This window comes from Balaenoptera physalus (genome assembly GCF_965194825.1).
Source record: "Balaenoptera physalus genome assembly, chromosome: 1".
NCBI classification, from domain to species: Eukaryota; Metazoa; Chordata; class Mammalia; order Artiodactyla; family Balaenopteridae; genus Balaenoptera; species Balaenoptera physalus.
The window spans coordinates 116,164,941-116,185,757 of NC_138882.1; the positions used below are offsets into that span (position 1 = coordinate 116,164,941).

General features: G+C 37.1%; 1 protein-coding gene across 3 annotated transcripts in view; it reads left to right on the forward strand.

Moving 5' to 3' along the window:
- The window catches only part of HFM1 (helicase for meiosis 1), a 150,746-nt gene extending 130,211 nt beyond the window's left edge, over positions 1-20,535 (forward strand). For all 3 annotated transcript variants that reach the window (XM_082476329.1, XM_082476331.1, XM_082476330.1), the window contains 3 exons: positions 8,156-8,258; positions 8,360-8,511; positions 9,264-20,535. In XM_082476329.1, coding sequence (XP_082332455.1) covers positions 8,156-8,258; positions 8,360-8,511; positions 9,264-9,333 — 325 coding nt within the window. In that variant the 3' untranslated portion in view covers positions 9,334-20,535. The remainder of the gene's footprint in view (positions 1-8,155; positions 8,259-8,359; positions 8,512-9,263) is intronic.
- Positions 20,536-20,817: the final 282 nt, after the last annotated feature.

Genomic DNA, 20,817 nt, shown 5'->3' on the forward strand with positions numbered 1-20,817 from the left:
GCCTTTGGGATTTCACGGGCCAAGGTTAACTGTAGAGTGTCCCATCTAAAGGGAATAACCACTACTCAGCTCCAACCAGTTGTTGCTGTACAGGAAATCTGAGTCTAGTGTTGTCAAATATCCTGATTTTTCAAAAAAGCTATGATCTAAAATTTATGTGACATCTCCTGACTTAAAAAAAATTTTTTAACATCTTTATTGGAGTATAATTGCTTTACAATGGTGTGTTAGTTTCTGCTTTATAACAAAGTGAATCAGTTATACATATACATATGTCCCCATATCTCTTCCCTCTTGCATCTCCGTCCCTCCCACCCTCCCCATCCCACCCCTCTAGGTGGTCACAAAGCACCGAGCTGATCTCCCTGTGCTATGCGGCTGCTTCCCACTACCTATCTATTTTATGTTTGATAGTGTATATATGTCCATGCCACTCTCTCACTTTGTCCCAGCTTACCCTTCCCCCTCCCCATATCCTCAAGTCCATTCTCTAGTAGGTCTGTATCTTTATTCCCATCTTGCCCCTAGGTTCTTCATGACCATTTTTTTTTTTTTTAGATTCCATATATATGTGTTAGCATACGGTATTTGTTTTTCTCTTTCTGACTTACTTCACTCTGTATGACAGACTCTAGGTCCATCCACCTCACTACAAATAACTCAGTTTCGTTTCTTTTTACGGCTGAGTAATATTCCATTGTATATATGTGCCACATCTTTTTAATCCATTCATCTATTGATGGACACTTCGGTTGCTTCCATGTCCTGGCTACTGTAAATAGAGCTGCAATGAACATTTTGGTACATGACTCTTTTTGAATTATGGTTTTCTTAGGGTATATGCCCAGTAGTGGGATTGCTGAGTTGTATGGTAGTTCTATGTTTAGTTTTCTAAGGAACGTCCATACTGCTCTCCATAGTGGCTGTATCAATTTACATTCCCACCAACAGTGCAAGACGGTTCCCTTTTCTCCACACCCTGTCCAGCATTTATTGTTTGTAGATTTTTTTATGATGGCCATTCTGACTGGCGTGAGATGATATCTCATTGTAGTTTTGATTTGCATTTCTCTAATGATTAATGATGTTGAGCATTCTTTCATGTGTCTTTTGGCAATCTGTATATCTTCTTTGGAGAAATGTCTATTTAGGTCTTCTGCACATTTTTGGATTGGGTTGTTTGTTTTTTTAATGTTGAGCTGCATGAGCTGCTTTTAATTTTAGAGATTAATCCTTTGTCAGTTGCTTCATTTGCAAATATTTCTCCCATTCTGAGGGTTGTCTTTTCGTCTTGTTTATGGTTTCCTTTGCTGTACAAAAGCTTTTAAGTTTCATTAGGTCCCATTTGTTTATTTTTGTTTTTATTTCCATTTCTCTAGGAGGTGGGTCAAAAAGGATCTTGCTGTGATTTACGTCATAGAGTGTTCTGCCTATGTTTTCCTCTAAGACGTTGATGGTGTCTGGCCTTACATTTAGGTCTTTAATCCATTTTGAGTTTATTTTTGTGTATGGTGTTAGGGAGTGTTCTAATTTCATTCTTTTATATGTAGCTGTCCAGTTTTCCCAGCACCACTTATTGAAGAGGCTGTCTTTTCTCCACTGTATATTCTTGCCTCCTTTATCAAAGGTAAGGTGACCATATGTGCATGGATTTATCTCTGGGCTTTCTATCCTGTTCCATTGATCTATATTTCTGTTTCTGTGCCAGTACCATACTGTCTTGATTACTGTAGCTTTGTAGTATAGTCTGAAGTCAGGGAGCCTGATTCCTTCAGCTCCGTTTTCCTGTCTCAAGATTGCTTTGGCTCTTTGGGGTCTTTTGTGTTTCCACACAAATTGTGAATTTTTTGGTCTAGTTCTGTGAAAAATGCCAGTGATAGTTTGATAGGGATTGCATTGAATCTGTAGATTGCTTTGGGTAGTAGAGTCATTTTCACAATGTTGTTTCTTCCAATCCAAGAACATGGTATAGCTCTCCATCTATTTGTATCATCTTTAATTTCTTTCACCAGTGTCTTATAGTTTTCTGCATACAGGTCTTTTGTCTCCTTAGGTAGGTTTATTCCTAGGTATTTTATTCTTTTTGTTGCAATGGTAAATGGGAGTGTTTCCTTAATTTCTCTTTCAGATTTTTCATCATTAATGAATAGGAATACAAGAGATTTCTGTGCATTAATTTTGTATCCTGCTACTTTACCAAATTCATTGATTAGCTCCAGTAATTTTCTGGTAGCATCTTTAGGATTCTCTATGTTTAGTGTCATGTCATCTGCAGTGACAGCTTTACTTCTTCTTTTCCAATTTGTATTCCTTTTATTTCTTTTTCTTCTCTGATTGCTGTGGCTAACACTTCCAAAACTATGTTGAATAATAGTGGTGAGAGTGGGCAACCTTGTCTTGTTCCTGATCTTAGTGGAAATGGTTTCAGTTTTTCACCATTGAGGATGATGTTGGCTGTGGGTTTGTCAAATATAGCCTTTATTATGTTGAGGTAAGTTCCCTCTATGCCTACTTTCTGGAGGGTTTTTATCATAAATGGGTGTTGAATTTTGTCAAAAGCTTTCTCTGCATCTATTGAGATGATCATATAGTTTTATCCTTCAATATGTTAATATGGTGTATCACGTTGACTGATTTGCGTATATTGAAGAATCCTTGCATTCCTGGGATACACCCCAATTGATCATGGTGTATGATCCTTTTAATGTGCTGTTGGATTCTGTTTGCTAGTATTTTGTTGAGGAGTTTTGCATCTATCTTCATCAGTGATATTGGCCTGTAGTTTTCTTTCTTTATGACATCTTTGTCTGGTTTTGGTATCAGGGTGATGGTGGCCTCATAGAATGAGTTTGGGAGTGTTCCTCCCTCTGCTATATTTTGGAAGAGTTTGAGAAGGATACGTGTTCGCTCTTCTCTAAATGTTTGATAGAATTCTCCTGTGAAGCCATCTGGTCCTGGGCTTTTGTTTGTTGGAAGACTTTTAATCACAGTCTCAATTTCAGTGCTTGCGATTTGTCTGTTTATATTTCCTATTTCTTCCTGGTTCAGTCTCGGAAGGTTGTGCTTTTCTAAGAATTTGTCCATGTCTTCCAGGTTGTCCACTTTATTGGCATAGAGTTGATTGTAATAATCTCTCATGATCCTTTGTATTTCTGCAGTGTCAGTTGTTATTTCTCCTTTTTCATTTCTAATTCTGTTGATTTGAGTCTTCTCCCTTTTTTTCTTGATAAGTCTGGCTAATGGTTTATCAATTTTGTTTATCTTCTCAAAGAACCAGCTTTTAGTTTTATTGATCTTTGCTATCGTTTCCTTCATTTCTTTTTCATTTATTTCTGATCTGATCTTTATGATTTCTTTCTTCTGCTAACTTTGGGGGTTTTTTGTTCTTTCTCTCTAATTGCTTTAGGTGTAAGGTTAGGTTTTTTATTTGAGATGTTTCTTGTTTCTTAAGGTATGGTTGTATTGCTATAAACTTCCCTCTTAGAACTGCTTTTGCTGCATCCCATAGGTTTTGGGTCATCGTGTTTTCATTGTCATTTGTTTCTAGGTATTTTTTGATTTCCTCTTTGATTTCTTCAGTGATCTCTTCGTTATTAAGTAGTGTGTTGTTTAGCCTCCATGTGTTTGTATTTTTTACCGATTTTTTCCTGTAATTGATATCTAGTCTCATAGCTTTGTGGTCGGAAAAGATACTTGATAAGATTTCAATTTTCTTAACTTTACCAAGGCTTGATTTGTGACCCAAGATATGATCTATCCTGGAGAATGTTCCATGAGCACTTGAGAAGAATGTGTATTCTGTTGTTTTTGGATGGAATGTCTTGTAAATATCAATTTAGTCCATCCTGTTTAATGTATCATTTAAAGCTTGTGTTTCCTTATTTATTTTCATTTTGGATGATCTGTCCATTGGTGAAAGTGAGGTGTTAAAGTCCCCTACTATGATTGTGTTACTGTCGATTTCCCCTTTTATGGCTGTTAGCATTTGCCTTATGTATTGAGGTGCTCCTATGTTGGGTGCATAAATATTTACAATTGTTATATCTTCTTCTCGGATTGATCCCTTGATCATTATGTAGTTTCCTTCCTTGTCTCTTGTAACATTCTTTATTTTAAAGTCTATTTTATTTGATATGAGTTTTGCTACTCCAGCTTTCTTTTGACTTCCATTTGCATGGAATATCTTTTTCCATTCCCTCACTTTCAGTCTGTATGTGTCCCTAGGTCTGAAGTGGGTCTCTTGTAGACAGCATATATACGGGTCTTGTTTTTGTATCCATTCAGCCAATCTATGTCTTTTGGTTGGAGCATTTAATCCTTTACAATTAAGGTAATTATCGATATGTATGTTCCTATTACCATTTTCTTAATTGGTTTGGGTTTATTATTGTAGGTCTTTTCCTTCTCTTTTATTTCCTGCCTGGAGAAGTTCCTTTAGCATTTGTTGTAGAGCTGCTTTGGTGGTGCTGAATTCTCTTAGCTTTTGCTTGTCTGTAAATGTTTTAATTTCTCCATCAAATCTGAATGAGATCCTTGCTGGGTAGAGTAATCTTGGTTGTAGGTTTTTCTCCTTTATCACTTTAAATATGTCCTGCCACTCCCTTCTGGCTTGCAGAGTTTCTGCTGAAAGATCAGCTGTTAACCTTATGGGGATTCCCTTATGTGTTATTTGTTTTTTTTTGTTGTGATTCATTGTCTATTCAGGTATTCCACAGATGCAGGGTACATGAAGTTGATTGTGGAGATTTAATCCACTCCTCCTGAGGCTGCTGGGAGAGATTTCCCTTTGTCTTTGTTCGCTCAGCTCCTGGGGTACAGCTTTGGATTTGAACCCGCCTCTGCGTGTAGTTTCCCTGAGGGCGACTGTTCTTGGCTCAGACAGGACGGGGTTAAAGGAGCAGCTGTTTCGGGGGCTCTGGCTCACTCAGGCCGGGGGGAGGGAGGGGTATGGATGCGGGGCGAGCCTGCAGTGGCAGAGGCCGGTGTGACGTTGCACCAGCCTGAGGCGCGCCGTGTGTTATCCCAGGGAAGTTGTCCCTGGATCACGGGACCCTGGCAGTGGCGGGCTGCACAGGCTCCCGGGACGGGAGGTGTGGAAAGTGACCTGTGCTCGCACACAGGCTTCTTGGTGGCGCAGCAGCAGCCTTAGGGTCTCATGCCCGTCTCTGGGGTCCACGCTGATAGCCGCGGCTCGCGCCCGTTTCTGGAGCTCGTTTAGGCGGCGCTCTGAATCCCCTCTCCTGGCGCACCAGGAAACAAAGAGGCAAGAAAGTCTCTTGCCTCTTTGGCAGTTCCAGACCTTTTCCCGGACTCCCTCCCGGCTAGCTGTGGCGCACTAGCCCCCTTCAGGCTGTGTTCACACAGCCAACCCCAGTCCTCTCCCTGGGATCCGACCTCCTAAGCCCGAGCCTCAGCTCCCAGCCCCCACCCGTCCCGGCGGGTGAGCAGACAAGCCTCTCGGGCTGGTGAGTGCTGCTCGGCACCGAGCCTCCGTGCGGGAATCTCTCCGATTTGCCCTCCGCACCCCTGTGGCTGCGTTCTCCTCCGTGGCTCCGAAGCTTCCCCCCTCTGCCACCCGCAGTCTCCGCCCACGAAGGGGCTTCCTAGTGTGTGGAAGCCTTTCCTCCTTCGCAGCTCCCTCCCACTGGTGCAGGTCCCATCCCTATTCTTTTGTCTCTGTTTTTTCTTTTTTCTCTTGCCCCACCCAGGTACGTGGGGAGTTTCTTGCCTTTTAGGAGGTCTGAGGTGTTCTGCCAGCATTCAGTAGGTGTTCTGTAGGAGTTGTTCGACATGTAGATGTATTTCTGATGTATTTGTGGGGAGGAAGGTGATCTCCACATCTTACTCTTCTGCCATCTTCAAGCTGTCCTGACTTTTAAATTTTGACAACTAATTTTTTTAAATGTGATATGGTCTGCAGCACCCTCTCTCCAAAAAATAGTAATAATGCTTGTAGACCATATGTAGCCTAGAGGCCTCTAGTTTTTGATCTCCATAGTAAGCAGTGAGGGCCCATCCAAAATATTTAAGCACAGTTTATATAATTTAATCAGAAAAAATCATTCTAACAGTGATATCTAGAATGATTTGTAGCGGGTGGGACCAGCAGGGGCATGGTGGCCAATGAGAAAGGCAGGCTATGATGAGGCCTCAACTAGGGCAGTGGTGATAGAAACTGAGAGGTAGAATTGGATTTTTGAAATATTTCATAGATAACACAGATTAGATTTAGCAATTGCTAGAATATGGTAGTAAAGGAAGAGGGAAGAATAAATGGCAAGTGGGTAGATGGAGGTATTATCTGAGAATATAGAACATAGACGTTTGGGAAAAAAAATAATAATTTTAGAAATGTTCAACTTAAAGTATCTTTTTTAAAATTTTTATTTTTTATACAGCAGGTTCTTATTAGTTATCTGTTTTATACATATTAGTGTATATATGTCAATCCCAATCTCCCAATTCATCACACCACCACCACTGCCCATCCCCACAACTTACAGTATCTTTGTAGAAATGTAAGATGCATTTGGATATTGGACCTGATTAGAACTCAAGGGAGGGAAATTATAGCCAGAGCCAAAACTTTCCTGCAGAGAAGAAACATTGATAACTTTTTATTCATGGTCCAATTTTCTCCTTAAGGATTATTTATGTCTCCTGTTTTTAAAAAGTTTTAAATTTGTGGTGTCTTTTGATATTTTTGCTATTATTTAGTCATTTTACTGAACATTAGTATCAACATCACATAATCATAGATTTCAGAGAATTCCAGAGTTGAAGGGGGCTTAACTTAAATGTCATTTAGTCTCCCCACCACTGTATCCTTGAATAACCATCCAACATCACTGGCAAGTAATCATGCTATTTCTACCAAGACAACTCCAGTGTCCAGGAGCTTATTCACTCTTCAATGCTTGTTCCATGTTTGGATCTCTCAGATCACTCAATAGCTTTTAAAAATATTTGCCTAAAATTTGTCTTTTTATCATTTCCATTCATTGCTTCTAACTCTGAGTCATACGGAATAAACAGATTAGAAACATCGAAGTGGAACAAAGGGTATAGAGAAAATAGGCAAATCACAAGTAGGAAGATAACAAGGCATATGAACAGTTTTGTGCACCACACTTTTAGAAAGCTACTAATAATTTTGGGAGAGTTTAGAAGTGTCCAACAGAAGATAAATGGATTTAAAAAGGAATCCTATCAAGAAACCTGTGAGAAACTGGTGCCAGAAATTGCTGCTAGGAAGAAGGCCTGTGGGATCTGAGGGTCTGAGATGAAAAGGAAACACATGCTTTTCCTTTCATACCCTTTTTACTATTTTAATTCCTTGCCATTCATCAGAGATAAAGAGATTCAGTTCTTATCAATATATGTGATTCTTCCCTACCCATATCTACTGTTTATTGCTCCTTGTATGACTGTCACATTTTAGCCTGTGTCAGCTTAAATTGTCTCCTCCTCATAGCGGCATCCATGACCACCTTTTTAAAGTGGGTTTGTGCCTCCACACTGTTATTTCCTATAATATTACTCATTTCATTTCTTTCATACCACTTCAGGATCTATAATTATATTTATTGTTTATTCATTGTCTGTCCCTCTATAGATGATAACCACCTGAGGATGTGTTTACTATTTCATACTTAGCTCCTAGTATAATGTCTGGCATACAGTAGTGAATAATAAATGTTTTTTAATGAATTAATTTAATACAAAAGACTAAAGGTGAATTCTAGTATACAGTTATACATGAACAGATAGGTAGAGATGTCTGTCTACAGTGAGACCAGAATAGGGAAAGGAGACTAAAAGTTAAACAAGTGGGATTTAGAAAAGATTTACAAACTGCTAGATGAGAGATGATTAAGCATAAGACAATTTTAATGAAAATTGTTGAATGATTATTTCTGTAGGCCTTTAAAAGTAGTATTCTTATTTTATTTGGACTATATAAGTTGTTGCTTTGTCTAAAAGAAAGGAGATACACCAAGTTCTCCATGAGTCTAAGAAATGGAGCATCAATTTTGGGGTTGATAAATATGATAAACTCTAATCATATTTTCCAAAGAATCACTGTTGATCTAAATTAGAATGGTTTGTTTCTCTTATTTGCCGTATTTTATAAATAATTCATTTTGATTTTTAGTTTTGTTTCATCACATGAGAAGCCAGATATTTATTTATCAAATTCTGCTATGTCCAAGTTTGCTGCATCCTCCATGACAAAATTACCTCAACAAGCTGGAAATGCAAGTATTATAAGAAGAAGCACTTCTTTGTTTTTCTTTTAAATACCACCTGAATAGTTAAACCTTCAATGATTGCTAATTTTTTTAACCTCAAAATATAGGTCCATTTACAAGAAATAAAACAAAGTCTGTCGCCAGAGATTGAAAAGCTGTGCTTTACTCACTCTGAAAAAATATCAAGCTCTTCAAATTTTGTTAAGAAAGTGGATTGCTTTACTAGAAACAGTGAACATAAAAAGGAGATTGATTTCAGGTAAGAACTCTTTAAAAATATTTTGAAACTACACTAGTAAAAACTTTTTACAAAGAAGTTAAGTATTCCTTTTCCCTTGTTTCATTTTAAAGATCAGAACCTAAATGTTTTATTTACTTAAAGACATTAAAATTTTAGACCACTGGTGAGCTAAGCTCCTTAAGATAATTCAAAATATCAAATATCTCAATTTTTGAGAACCCATATATTTGATGCTAGTAATTAAAACATTATATTATGTTGATAAACTTTTTTTTTACTGATTTGAATACACTATGTTGATAATATGAAGTGTAAGGTCACTTGAGAAATGAGATCAGCTAATTTTTTTAACATTCAAGTTGTATTTTAGCCACCAAGTTCTGTTAACAATTCTACAGATTCAAAGACAAAGTCAGACTAAGTCTAATCAGTGCCCCGACTGCTGATCATTTTTATGGGCAACTCTAGCAGTTTCCCTCTCCTTGAATAGTCAAGGTTTATAGACCTGTTGACACTGATTAAATGGCATTACTTTCCAATATGTTTAAAGAAATATCTAAGATACTTGTCTCTACCTTTCACAGTTTATGAACTCTAATTTGCCCCAGACTTTCTACAAGGTTATGCACATTGAAGTTTGTTTAATAAATTAACCTCTCAGCAATCTTCAAGTTTATCCATTTTATATTTATTATTATATTATTTATTGTAAATTTAAAAATAAATTGTGTTACAAAAATAGTTATTTTTACGTTTGCTTTTTCCTCCAGTTGGTATCATCCTGATGATGAAGCTGATGAAATGAAGTCTCTTCTGGGAATATTTGATGGTATTTTCTAAAACAATCAGACAAAAATGCTTTTTATATTAATAAGACAAGGTATTAAAGACACCTAATTACAAAGCATGAGTTTTATTTTTAAAAAGTAGTTCATACTTGTTCAGATTTTTTTTCTCTTGGATTTGACTAGCTTTGTTGACTCTTCTGCAACAAAATATTTGGACTGATTTTTTTCCCCATCATGTTGTAACTTCATGAAAAGCACTTTTGCAGTGGCTTTGTTTCATAAGTTGATAATTGTTTCATTTAGAAATAATTATTGGTTATTAATTGGTTTTTGACGGGAACCAATTTTATATTTTCTTAACAAGAAGAAAGGTATTCTGTGAAAGCAAAATGATGGTAGGTCAGTGAATCTATTTACTCTATCGATTTTTCACCATTATTGTTTTGTTTTGCTAAAGATTTTTAAGAATCCAATGGCTGTCTGAACCTACTGTTATATCATTTCAAGCAAAAATAAATGAAACATTAATCAATATAGACTGTTTAACTTGTTCTTCAATGTGACAAATTCTAAAACTTTGTTATGTTGACTTTTACTATAGCAAAAGCTATTTTATGTTATTTTCCAGTGAGATATATCTCAAATTTCTTTACTGTTAAGTAGTATATAGGCACTGTAAGCAATGTTTGTTTTTTTATAGTTGGGTTTTGCTTTCTAATCCAGTCTGACCATCTTTGACTGTTTAGATCATTTACATTTGCTTTATTTTCCCATGAATCCATAAGTATGGGTTAATTGTATCGTTTTTTCTTATTAGTTACTTATTTTATAATATTAGTGTATATATGTCAATACCAATCTCCCAATTTATCCCATTACCGCCACCACCCACCTCCCACTTTCCCCCATTGGTGTCCATATGTTTGTTCTCTACATCTGTGTCTCTATTTCTGCCTTGCAAACTGGTTCATCTGTACCATTTTTCTAGATTCCACATATATGCATTAATATACGATATTTGTTTTTCTCTTTCTGACTTGCTTCACTCTGTATGACAGTCTCTAGGTCCATCCACGTCTCTACAAATGACCCAATTTCATTCGTTTTTATGGCTGCGTAATATTCCATTGTATATATGTACCACATCTTCTTTATCCATTTGTCTGTCGATGAGCATTTAGGTTGCTTCCATGACCTGGCTATTGTAAATAGTGCTGCAATGAACACTGGGGTGCCTGTGTCTTTTTGAATTATGGTTTTCTCTGGGTATATGCCCAGTAGTGGGATTGCTGGGTCATACAGTAATTCTATTTTTAGTTTTTTAAACAACCTGCATACTGTTCTCCATAGTGGCTGTATCAATTTACATTCCCACCAACAGTGCAAGAGGGTTCCCTTTTCTCCACACCCTCTCCAGCGTTTGTTGTTTGTAGATTTTCTGATGATGCCCATTCTAACTGGTGTGAGGTGAAACCTCATTGTAGTTTTGATTTGCATTTCTCTAATAATTAGTGATGTTGAGCAACTTTTCATGTGCCTCTTGGCCATCTGTATGTCTTCTTTGGAGAAATGTCTACTTAGGTCTTGTGCCCATTTTTTGATTGGGTTGTTTGTTTTATTAATATTGAGCTGCAGGAGCTGTTTATATAATTTGGAGATTAATCCTTTGTCTGTTGATTCGTTTGCAAATATTTTCTCCCATTCTGAGGGTTGTCTTTTTTTCCTGTTTATAGTTTCCTTTGCATGCAAAAGCTTTGAAGTTTCATTAGGTCCCATTTGTTTCTTTTTGTTTTTATTTCCATTACTCTAGGACGTGGATCAAAAAAGATCTTGCAGTGATTTATGTCAAAGCGTGTTCTTCCTATGTTTTCCTCTAAGAGTTTTATAGTGCCTGGTCTTACATTTAGGTCTCGAATCCATTTTGAGTTTATTTTTGTGTATGGTGTTAGGGAGTGTTCTAATTTTATTCTTCTACATGTAGCTGTCCAGTTTTCCCAGCACCACTTATTGAAGAGACTGTCTTTTCTCCATTGTATATCCTTGCATCCTTTGTCATAGATTAGTTGACCATAGGTGTGTGGATTTATCTCTGGGCTTTCTGTCCTGTTCCATTGATCTATATTTCTGTTTTTGTGCCAGTACCATATTGTTTTGATTATGGTAGCTTTGTAGTATAGTCTTAGGTCAGCGAGTCTGATTCCTGCAGCTCTGTTTTTTTCCCTCAAGATTGCTCTGACTACTCAGGGTCCTTTGTGTCTCCATACAAATTTGAAGATTTTTTGTTCTAGTTCCATAAAAAATGCCATTGGTAATTTGATAGGGATTGCATTGAATCTGTAGATTGCTTTGGGTAGTATAGTCATTTTCACAATATTCATTCCTCCAATCCAAGAACATGGTATATCTCTCCATCTGTTTGTGTCATCTTTGATTTCTTTCATCACTGTCTTATAGTTTTCTGAGTACAGGTCTTTCGACTCCCTAGGTAGGTTTATTTCTAGGTATTTTAATCTTTTTGTTGCAGTGGTGAATGGCATTGTTTCCTTAATTTCTCTTTCTGATCTTTCGTTGTTCGTATATAGGAATGCAAGAGATTTCTGTGTGCTAATTTTGTATCCTGCAACTTTACCAAATTCATTGATTAGCTCTAGTAGTTTTCTGGTGGCATTTTTAGGATTCTCTATGTATAGTATCATGTCTTCTGCAAACAGTGACAGTTTTACTTCTTCTTAAAAGGAATTTGTATTCCTTTTATTTCTTTTTCTTCTCTGATTGCCGTGGCTAGGACTTCCAAGACTATGTTGAATAATAGTGGCAAGAGTGGACATCCTTGTCTCTTTCCTGATCTTAGAGGAAATGCTTTCAGTTTTTCACCGTTGAGAATGATGTTTGCTGTGGGTTTGTCATATATGGATTTTATTATGTTGAGGTAGGTTCCCTCTATGCCCACTTTCTGGAGAGTTTTTATCATAAATGGGTGTTGAATTTTGTCAAAAGCTTTTTCTGTACCTATTGAGATGATAATATGGTTTTTATTCTTCAGTTTGTTAATATGGTGTATCACATTGATTGATTTGCGTATACTGAAGAATCCTTGCATCCCTGGGATAAATCCCACTTGATCATGATGTACTATCCTTTTAATGTGTTGTTGGATTCTGTTTGCTAGTATTTTGTTGAGGGTTTTTGTGTCTATGTTCATCAGTGATACTGGTTTGTAATTTTCTTTTTTTGTAGTGTCTTTGTCTGGTTTTCGTATCAGGGTGATAGTGGCCTCGTAGAATGAGTTTGGGAGTGTTCCTTCCTCTGCAATTTTTTGGAAGAGTTTGAGAAGGATGAGTGTTAGCTCTTCTTTAAATGTTTGATAGAATTCACCTGTGAAGCCATCTGGTCCTGGGCTTTTGTTTGTTGGAAGATTTTTAATCCCAGTTTCAATTTCACTACTTGTGATTCATCTGTTCATATTTTCTATTTCTTCCTGGTTCAGTCTTGGAAGGTTATACCTTTCTAAGAATTTGTCCGTTTCTTCCAGGTTGTCCATTTTATTGCCATAGAGTTGCTTGTAGTAGTCTCTTATGATGCTTTGTATTTCTGCAGTGTCCATTGTAACTTCTCCTTTTTCATTTCAGATTTTATTGATTTGAGTCCTCTCCCTCTTTTTCTTGATGAGTCTGGCTAAAGGTTTATCAATTGTGTTTATCTTCTCAAGGAACCAGGTTTTAGTTTTGTTGATCTTTGCTATTGTTTTTTTTGTTTCTATTTCATTTATTTCTGCTCTGGTCTTTATGATTTCTTTCCCTCTACTAACTTTGGGTTTTGTTTGTTCTTCTTTCTCTAGTTTCTTTAAGTGCAAGGTTAGATTGTTTATTTGAGACTTCCATGTTTCTTGAGGTAGGATTGTATTGCTATAAACTTCCCTCTTAGAACTGCTTTAACTGCATCCCTCAGGTTTTGGATCATCCTGTGTTTGTTGCCATTTGTCTCTAGGTATTTTTTGATTTCCTCTTTGATTTCTTAAGTGATCTCTTGGTTATTTAGTAATGTATTGTTTAGCTTCCATGTGTTTGTGTTTTTTCCCCTGTAATTTATTTCTAATCTCATAGCATTGTGGTCGGAAAAGATGCTTGATATGATTTCAATTTTCTTAAATTTACTGAGGCTTGATTTGTGACCCAAGATGTGATCTATCCTGGAGAATGTTCCGTGTGCACTTGAGAAGAAAGTGTAATCTGCTGTTTTTGGATGGAATGTCCTATAAATATCAATTAAACCTATCTGGTCTATTGTGTCATTTAAAGCTTGTGTTTTCTTATTAGTTTTCTGGCTGGATGATCTGTCCATTGGTGTAAGTGAGGTGTTAAATTCCCCCACTATTATTGTGTTACTGTCAATTTCCTCTTTTATAGCTGTTAGCATTTGCCTTATGTATTGAGGTGCTTCTACGTTGGGAGCATATATATTTATAATTGCTAGATCTTCTTCTTGGATTGATCCCTTGATCATTATGTAGTGTCCTTCCTTGTCTCTTGTAACATTCTTTATTTTAAAGTCTATTTTTATTTGATATGAGTTTTGCTACTCCAGCTTTCTTTTGACTTCCATTTGCATGGAAAATCTTTTTCCATCCCCTCACTTTCGGTCTGTATGTGTTCCTAGGTCTGAAGTGGGTCCCTTGTGGACAACATATATATGGGTCTTGTTTTTGTATCCATTCAGCAAGCCTGTGTTTTTTCGTTAGAGCATTTAATCCATTCACATTTAAGGTAATTATCGATATGTATGTTCCTATTTTCATTTTCTTAATTGTTTTGGGTTTGTTTTTGTAGGTCCTTTTCTTCTCTTGTGTTTCCCACTTAGAGAAGTTCCCTTAGCATTTGCTGTAGAGCTGGTTTGGTGGTGCTGAATTCTCTTAGCTTTTGCTTTTCTGTAAAGGTTTTAATTTCTCTGTCGAACCTGAATGATATCCTTGCTGGGTAGAGTAATCTTGGTTATAGGTTCTTCCCTTTCATCAGTTTAAATATATCATGCCATTCCCTTCTGGCCTGTAGATTTTCTGCTGAGAAATCAGCTGTTAACCTTATGGGAGTTCCCTTGTATGTTATTTGTTGTTTTTCCCTTGTTGCTTTTAATAATTTTTCTTTGTCTTTAATGTTTGTCAGTTTGATTACTATGTGTCTCAGCATGTTTCTCCTTGGGTTTATCCTGCCTTGGACTGTCTGCATTTCCTGGACTTTGGTGGCTATTTCCTTTCCCATGTTCTGGAAATTTTCAACTATAACCTCTTCAAATATTTTCTCGGGTCCTTTATCTCTCTCTTCTCCTTCTGGGACCCCTATAATGCAAATGTTGGTGTGTTTAATGTTGTCCCAGAGGTCTCTAAAGCTGTCTTCATGTCTTTTTGTTCTTTTTTCTTTGTTCTTTATTGACAGCAATGAATTCCACCATTCTGTCTTCCAGGTCACATATCCATTCTTCTGCCTCAGTTATTCTGTTGTTGATTCCTTCTAGTGTATTTTTCATTTCAGTTATTGAATTGTTCATCTCTGTTTGTTTGTTCTTTCATTCTTCTAGGTGTTTGTTCTTTCATTCTTCTCGGTCTTTGTTAAATATTTCTTGCATCTTCTCGATCTTCGCCTCCATTCTTTTTCCGGGGTCCTGGATCATCTTCACTATCATTATTCTGAATTCTTTTTCTGGAAGGTTGCCTATCTCCACTTCTTTTAATTGTATTTCTGGGGTTTTATCTTGTTCCTTCATCTGGTACATAGTCCTCTTCCTTTTCATTTTGTCTATCTTTCTGTGAATGTGGTTTTCACTCCACAGGCTGTAGGATTGTAGCTCTTCTTGCTTCTGCTGTCTGCCTTCTGGTGGATGAGGCTATTTAAGGGGCTTGTGCAAGCTTCCTGATGGGAGGGACTGGGTGGTGGGTAGAGCTGGGTGTTGCTCTGGTGGGCAGAGCTCAGTAAAACTTTAATCCACTTGTCTGCTGATGGGTGGGGCTGGGTTCCCTCCCGGTTGGTTGTTTGGCCTGAGGCCACCCAGCACTGGTGGCTGTGGGCTCTTTGGTGTGGCTAATGGGGGACTCCAGGAGGGCTCATGCCAAGGATTACTTCCCAGAACTTCTGCTGCCAGTGTCCTTGTCCCCAGGGTGAGCCACAGCCACCCCCACCTCTGCAGACCCTCCAACACTAGCAGGTAAGTCTGGTTCAGTCTCCTACGGGGTCACTGCTCCTTCCCCCTAGGTCCTGATGTGCACACTACTTTGTGTGTGCCCTCCAAGAGTGGAGTCTCTGTTTCCCCCAGTCCTGTCGAAGTCCTGCAATCAAATCCCACTAGCCTTCAAAACCTGATTCTCTGGGAATTCCTCCTCCTGTTGCCAGACCTTCAGGTTGGGAAGCCTGACGTGTGGCTCAGAACCTTCACTCTAGTGGGTAAACTTCTGTGGTATAATTGTTCTCCAGTTTGTGAGTCACCCACCCAGTGGTTATGGGATTTGATTTTATTGTGATTGCGACCCTCCTACCATCTCACTGTGGCTTCTCCTTTGTTTTTGGATGTGGGGTATCTTTTTTGGTGAGTTCCAGTGTCTTTCTATGGAAGATTGTTCAGCAGTTAGTTGTGATTCTGGTTCTCTCGCAAGAGGGAGTGAGTGCACGTCCTTCTACTCCACTATCATGAACCAATCTCAGCAATGTTTATTATCTAATTTATTTATAGATACAGTGTGAAGTTGAAGCCACTTAAGATATTTTAGGAATTTTTCTTTAGATATAAAAGCCTTAGAGACAAGAGGAGCAAAGAAAAAGATGAGGTTGTTAGTTATTATTAGTAAATATTTATGAGGCATCATATGTATTAAACTTAGAACAAATCTAAGAGGCTTTGTCTCTGTTGAAAAATAAGAGCAACCAGCCCTTATTTTAGTCATCTTTACAATTGGTGTTTCTTCATCTGAATCAATCATACTACAACCTTTAAAGGTTATCAAACATTATTAAAATGAAAAATTGGTACACTGCAATCTGCTCATCTAGCATACATAGACTTTGATACTAAGGAAATAGCAATTTAGCTCAATAAGACTTGTTGTGATCTGCTAAGTGAAAAGTACTGTGCTTGGTAATGCAAAGGACACCAATGATGAAAACACTGTTTTTGCTCTCATAGAGCTTACTTTACATTCTGATAGAGAAATTAAGACCTGTAATAAAGCAATAATAAAATAGAGAATACATTAGAGAAGTGGTTCTCAAGCTTCAGGGTGTGTTGGAATACTCTAGAGAGTATGTTTGAAAACAGATTGCTGGGCACCATACCCAGTTTCTGACTCAATAGGTCTGGAGTGGGGCCTGAGAATTTGCATTTCTAACAAATTCCCAAGTGATGCTGATGCTGCTGTTCCAGGGATCACACTTTGAGGATCACTGCAATAGAAGTTTAAAGAACTATGGGAGTTCATAAGAGGGAGAATATAATCCCGACTGTGGGGTCAGGGAAGACTTTACAGAGAAGTTAAAATTTGAGCTGAGCCTTGAAAGATGAATAAGATTTTGATGGGAAAATACATGAGAAAAGGACATTGTAGGCAGAGGGGACAGCTTGAGCAAAGCTCCGAGGGAGGAAAGTATCTATTTGGGGAATAATGAGTAGATAATTCTAAACATAGGTTAATGTTGTAGGAGATGTTTGAACTGTACCTAAGGTCACTCTGTGGAGGACTTTAGATGTTAAAATAAGAAACCTGAGCTTTACTCAGCAAACTAATGTTTCCCAAACTTGTCTCATCATAAAAAAATATGGATAATATGTTAAGTATACAAACTCCCAGACTTCATCTCAGAGCTACTGATTCAGAATCTCCAGTGGACAAAACTGGGAGTTCTATAGTTTTAACAAGCACTCTAGGTCATTCTTTATGATCAGGCCAATTTTAGAAACACTTGGGTAGATAATTTGCCATTTGTACAAGTGCTTACCTGGAAAATTATATGTATGTTAAATGTATTAATTCAAAATCCTGTTACATATACTGATCACTTAAAGGAGTACAGTCACTGGGTATTCTTTCCATGAAGTGAATAATAACCCTAAGTTTTCCTATTTATTAGTTATGTTCTAAATATATTGGGTTTATTTATTCTTATAGAATGAACCATACAACAGAGCTTTCACAAAAATCTTCGTTGGGTTAAATTTTTTCAATTAAAAATGTCCTTAATGGGCTGTATTTTTCTCATCCATAATGTTAGCATAATGGCAGCTACCTCACAGGTATGGAGTGAGAATTTAATAAGCCACTGCATAGGAAGTTCTTAGTTTAAGGACTGATACATAGTATGTGCTCAATGAATGGTACCTGTTTGTACTAAAAACAAAGTGTCCTTAATGGCACTTTAAATAACCCATTGGGAAGGGGTGAAATAATACAATATTCAGTTGTCATATTTGAGTTGCATTAAATTGTATAGGACTTGAAAAATGAACTCTTGACTTCCACAGATTATCATCCATAGAAAAACATTAATCTTTGACCTCCCTCCTACATATACTTCCTCATGCTTTCAAATAGGTCCCCTCCACTCCCATTCCCTCCTTGCCAACACTCTTAGTTGGTTTATGGTCAGAGCATACAAGTCTATTTTAATATTACCTTAAGTAAAATGTAATTATAAAATAAATCTTCGACATATTCTATTATAATACATTCTAAAGCCAAATCCAAATGATTGCTGGATTATTCACTCTTTTAGTTTTTGGCACAATTTACTTCTTAGTAGATTATGCAGCATCCCTTACCAAGATCCCATTTCTAAAAAATGGGAAAAACACAACAAGCACAGTAGAGAACCACTCTCTGAGGACCCCTAACTGAGGGGGAGAACATTGGATAAATGGATAACATTTACGTTTGCATCCTAGATAATAACAGGTGTGTATAGAGAAGGCACCAGTGAGGAGGAAGTCAGGGCAAAGAGGAGTAAACTAAGCTAAGCTTAGAATTAAGCTAAGTAAGTAAGCTAAGAATTTAGTGTGAGTTTTGGTTAGTTAGTAGAACAAACTAAACAAAAAGGAAAATGCTGGCACTTCTTGTCTTTTGGCATTTCAACTCCTGGCTGCCAGTAGTTAAAGATCTTGCTACTCAAAGTCTGATCCAAAGACCAGTAACAAAGGAGATCCCTGGGAGTTGGTTAGAAGGTCTTAGGCCTCACTCCAGACCTTCTGAGTCAGAATCTGCATTTTAACAAGATCCGCATGTGATTATGTGCACGTTAAAGTGTGAGAAGCACTTGTTTTCGTTGGAAAGGAAAGGAAAGGGACGATATCAGACTTTTAAGAGAATCCATTCCAGAAGACAAGTATAAAAGAGTAATGATGATTCCTTGGTTTTCTGCACATATATTTCCTATTTTAAATGTAACATGGTGGTATAGCTATTGTTTAATGCCTTTCAGTATAGGTTGTTTTCTTCACCAACTGTGTAAATTATCTTTATAATTCTCATACATCAACTGGGTATTTTGTTATGTAGCTTGAGAGGCACTTAGATGCTCTGTAGAGTTTTGTTTTAATTAACGTAATAAAATCAGATAATTCAAAAGAGCAATCTTTGTCTTTCTTATTTTCACATTTCAATTCAGAAACCTTTCCCTAAACTAACACATGCCTTAAAAATCCCTACATACTTCAGCAAAACAAAATGAAACAAAATAATCCAGACCACGTATAGCATTCTGAAAGATTTAGAAAAGTGTGCATAAACCTACAGTCACGTATTATATGTTGTAGCTATAAAATGTTTTATTGAAAGAGGAATTAAAATTCAGCTGACATTAGCATTTTGCCTGAAATACCTCCTTATGACAGTTAGATGGTTTCAATCCTTTAAAATTACACACACGGGATTTCCCTGGTGGTCCAGTGGTTAAGACTTTGCCTTCCAATGCAAGGGGTGTGGGTTCGACCCCTGGTTGGGGAGCTAAGATCCCACATGCCTCATGGCCTAGAAACCAAAACATAAAACAGTAGCGATATTGTAACAAATTCAATAAAACCTTTGAAAGTGGTCCACATCCAAAAAAAAAAAAATCTTAAAATAAAATAAAACTACACACACGATAAAGTCACCTTTTTTTTTTTTTTTTTTACTTTCCAAATTGATGTTTGGAAACTTAACCTTTTACCATTTAGAATTTTTTTAAAAGCTAATTTTACTGCAGTATTTTTTTTCTCATTTCAAGTTTATTAAAACTTTAGCAAGGCTAATTATCCAGGTTACAGATTATCAAATATCAATTCAACTAAGTCCACATTAAAAAGAAAAAAAAGTCAAAAACCTAAAAACAATGAAAAGACGAAAACAACATAAAGGAGATTCATCAGCAAGTCTCCAAACTTAAAAATTGAGACAGAATGGAAATTGATTTGCACAACTCATTGATCCACTTTTGTCTTCATTTGTCCTAGGGCTTGATTCAAATTTTTTATTTTTGTCACGTACATGGTCATTCTCTTGACCATTTGATTTTTGGTTTTCCGTTTCCACTGAGGTTCTGGTCTTCCCATGCTCCTGATTAGGAATCTGTTTTCAAGTATAGGAGGATCTCTTCTGGATGGACAATAGACTGGGGTCATGCTTCAAGATTTTCAGCCTCATTTCACTAGGTGCACTTTTCTTTCATTTTTCCTTTTTTGTGTTTTCAGGAATTTTTCCTATGTTTCTTTTTAAAAATTTCTCTTCAGAAGCACTTTCAGAATCAGAAGAATCAGAAGAGGACTGAGAATCTCTTCTGAGTCATGGGATGATGATGAGGATGGTGGTGATGACTTATGCCTTTTCTTCGTTTTAGTTTGGGAATTAGCTCTCTGCAACTGAATATATGCACCTCAGCAAATGGTTTGCTAGCTGCATCTGTTTTCTGATTTTCTCTCTGTCACAACTTCTTGACCAGAAATCACTTTCCCCAAAACAACATGATGCCCATCTAAATGAGGAGTTGGTTTCACTGTTAGGAAGATCTGTAAACTGTTTGTATCCTTTGCTTTCTTTGTTGGTCATTGATAAGAGAAATTCTCTCTTGTATTTAATAGCAAAACTCTCGTCCAAAATATCCTCCATTAATTCCCCTCCTTCTCCATTTCCTTCACTGAAGTCACCACCTTGAACCATAAAATTTTTGACAACCCTGTGAAAAAGACAATTCTTAAAACATAATGGCTTCTGAGTTGATTTCTCTGTCCCCTTTTCACTGGCACAGACAATAAATATTCTCCCATGTTTGGGGGCCCACATCAGAAAATAATTCAAAAACAACTCTTCCAGCAGGTTGATTATTAATGGTGATGTCAGAAAGAAAACATTGAGGATGCTGAAGCTTTATCCCGATGGCTCCAATACTTCAATCTTTAAATAAAGAAAAATCAAGGAAAACTGATCCAAAAATCTTTTGGCTCCTGCACCAGTACACTCTCTTCTTCCTGGGGTCCTGTCCTTTAAAGTGTTTCAAATCTACCACTGCCAGAAAAGGCTCTGAAGCCT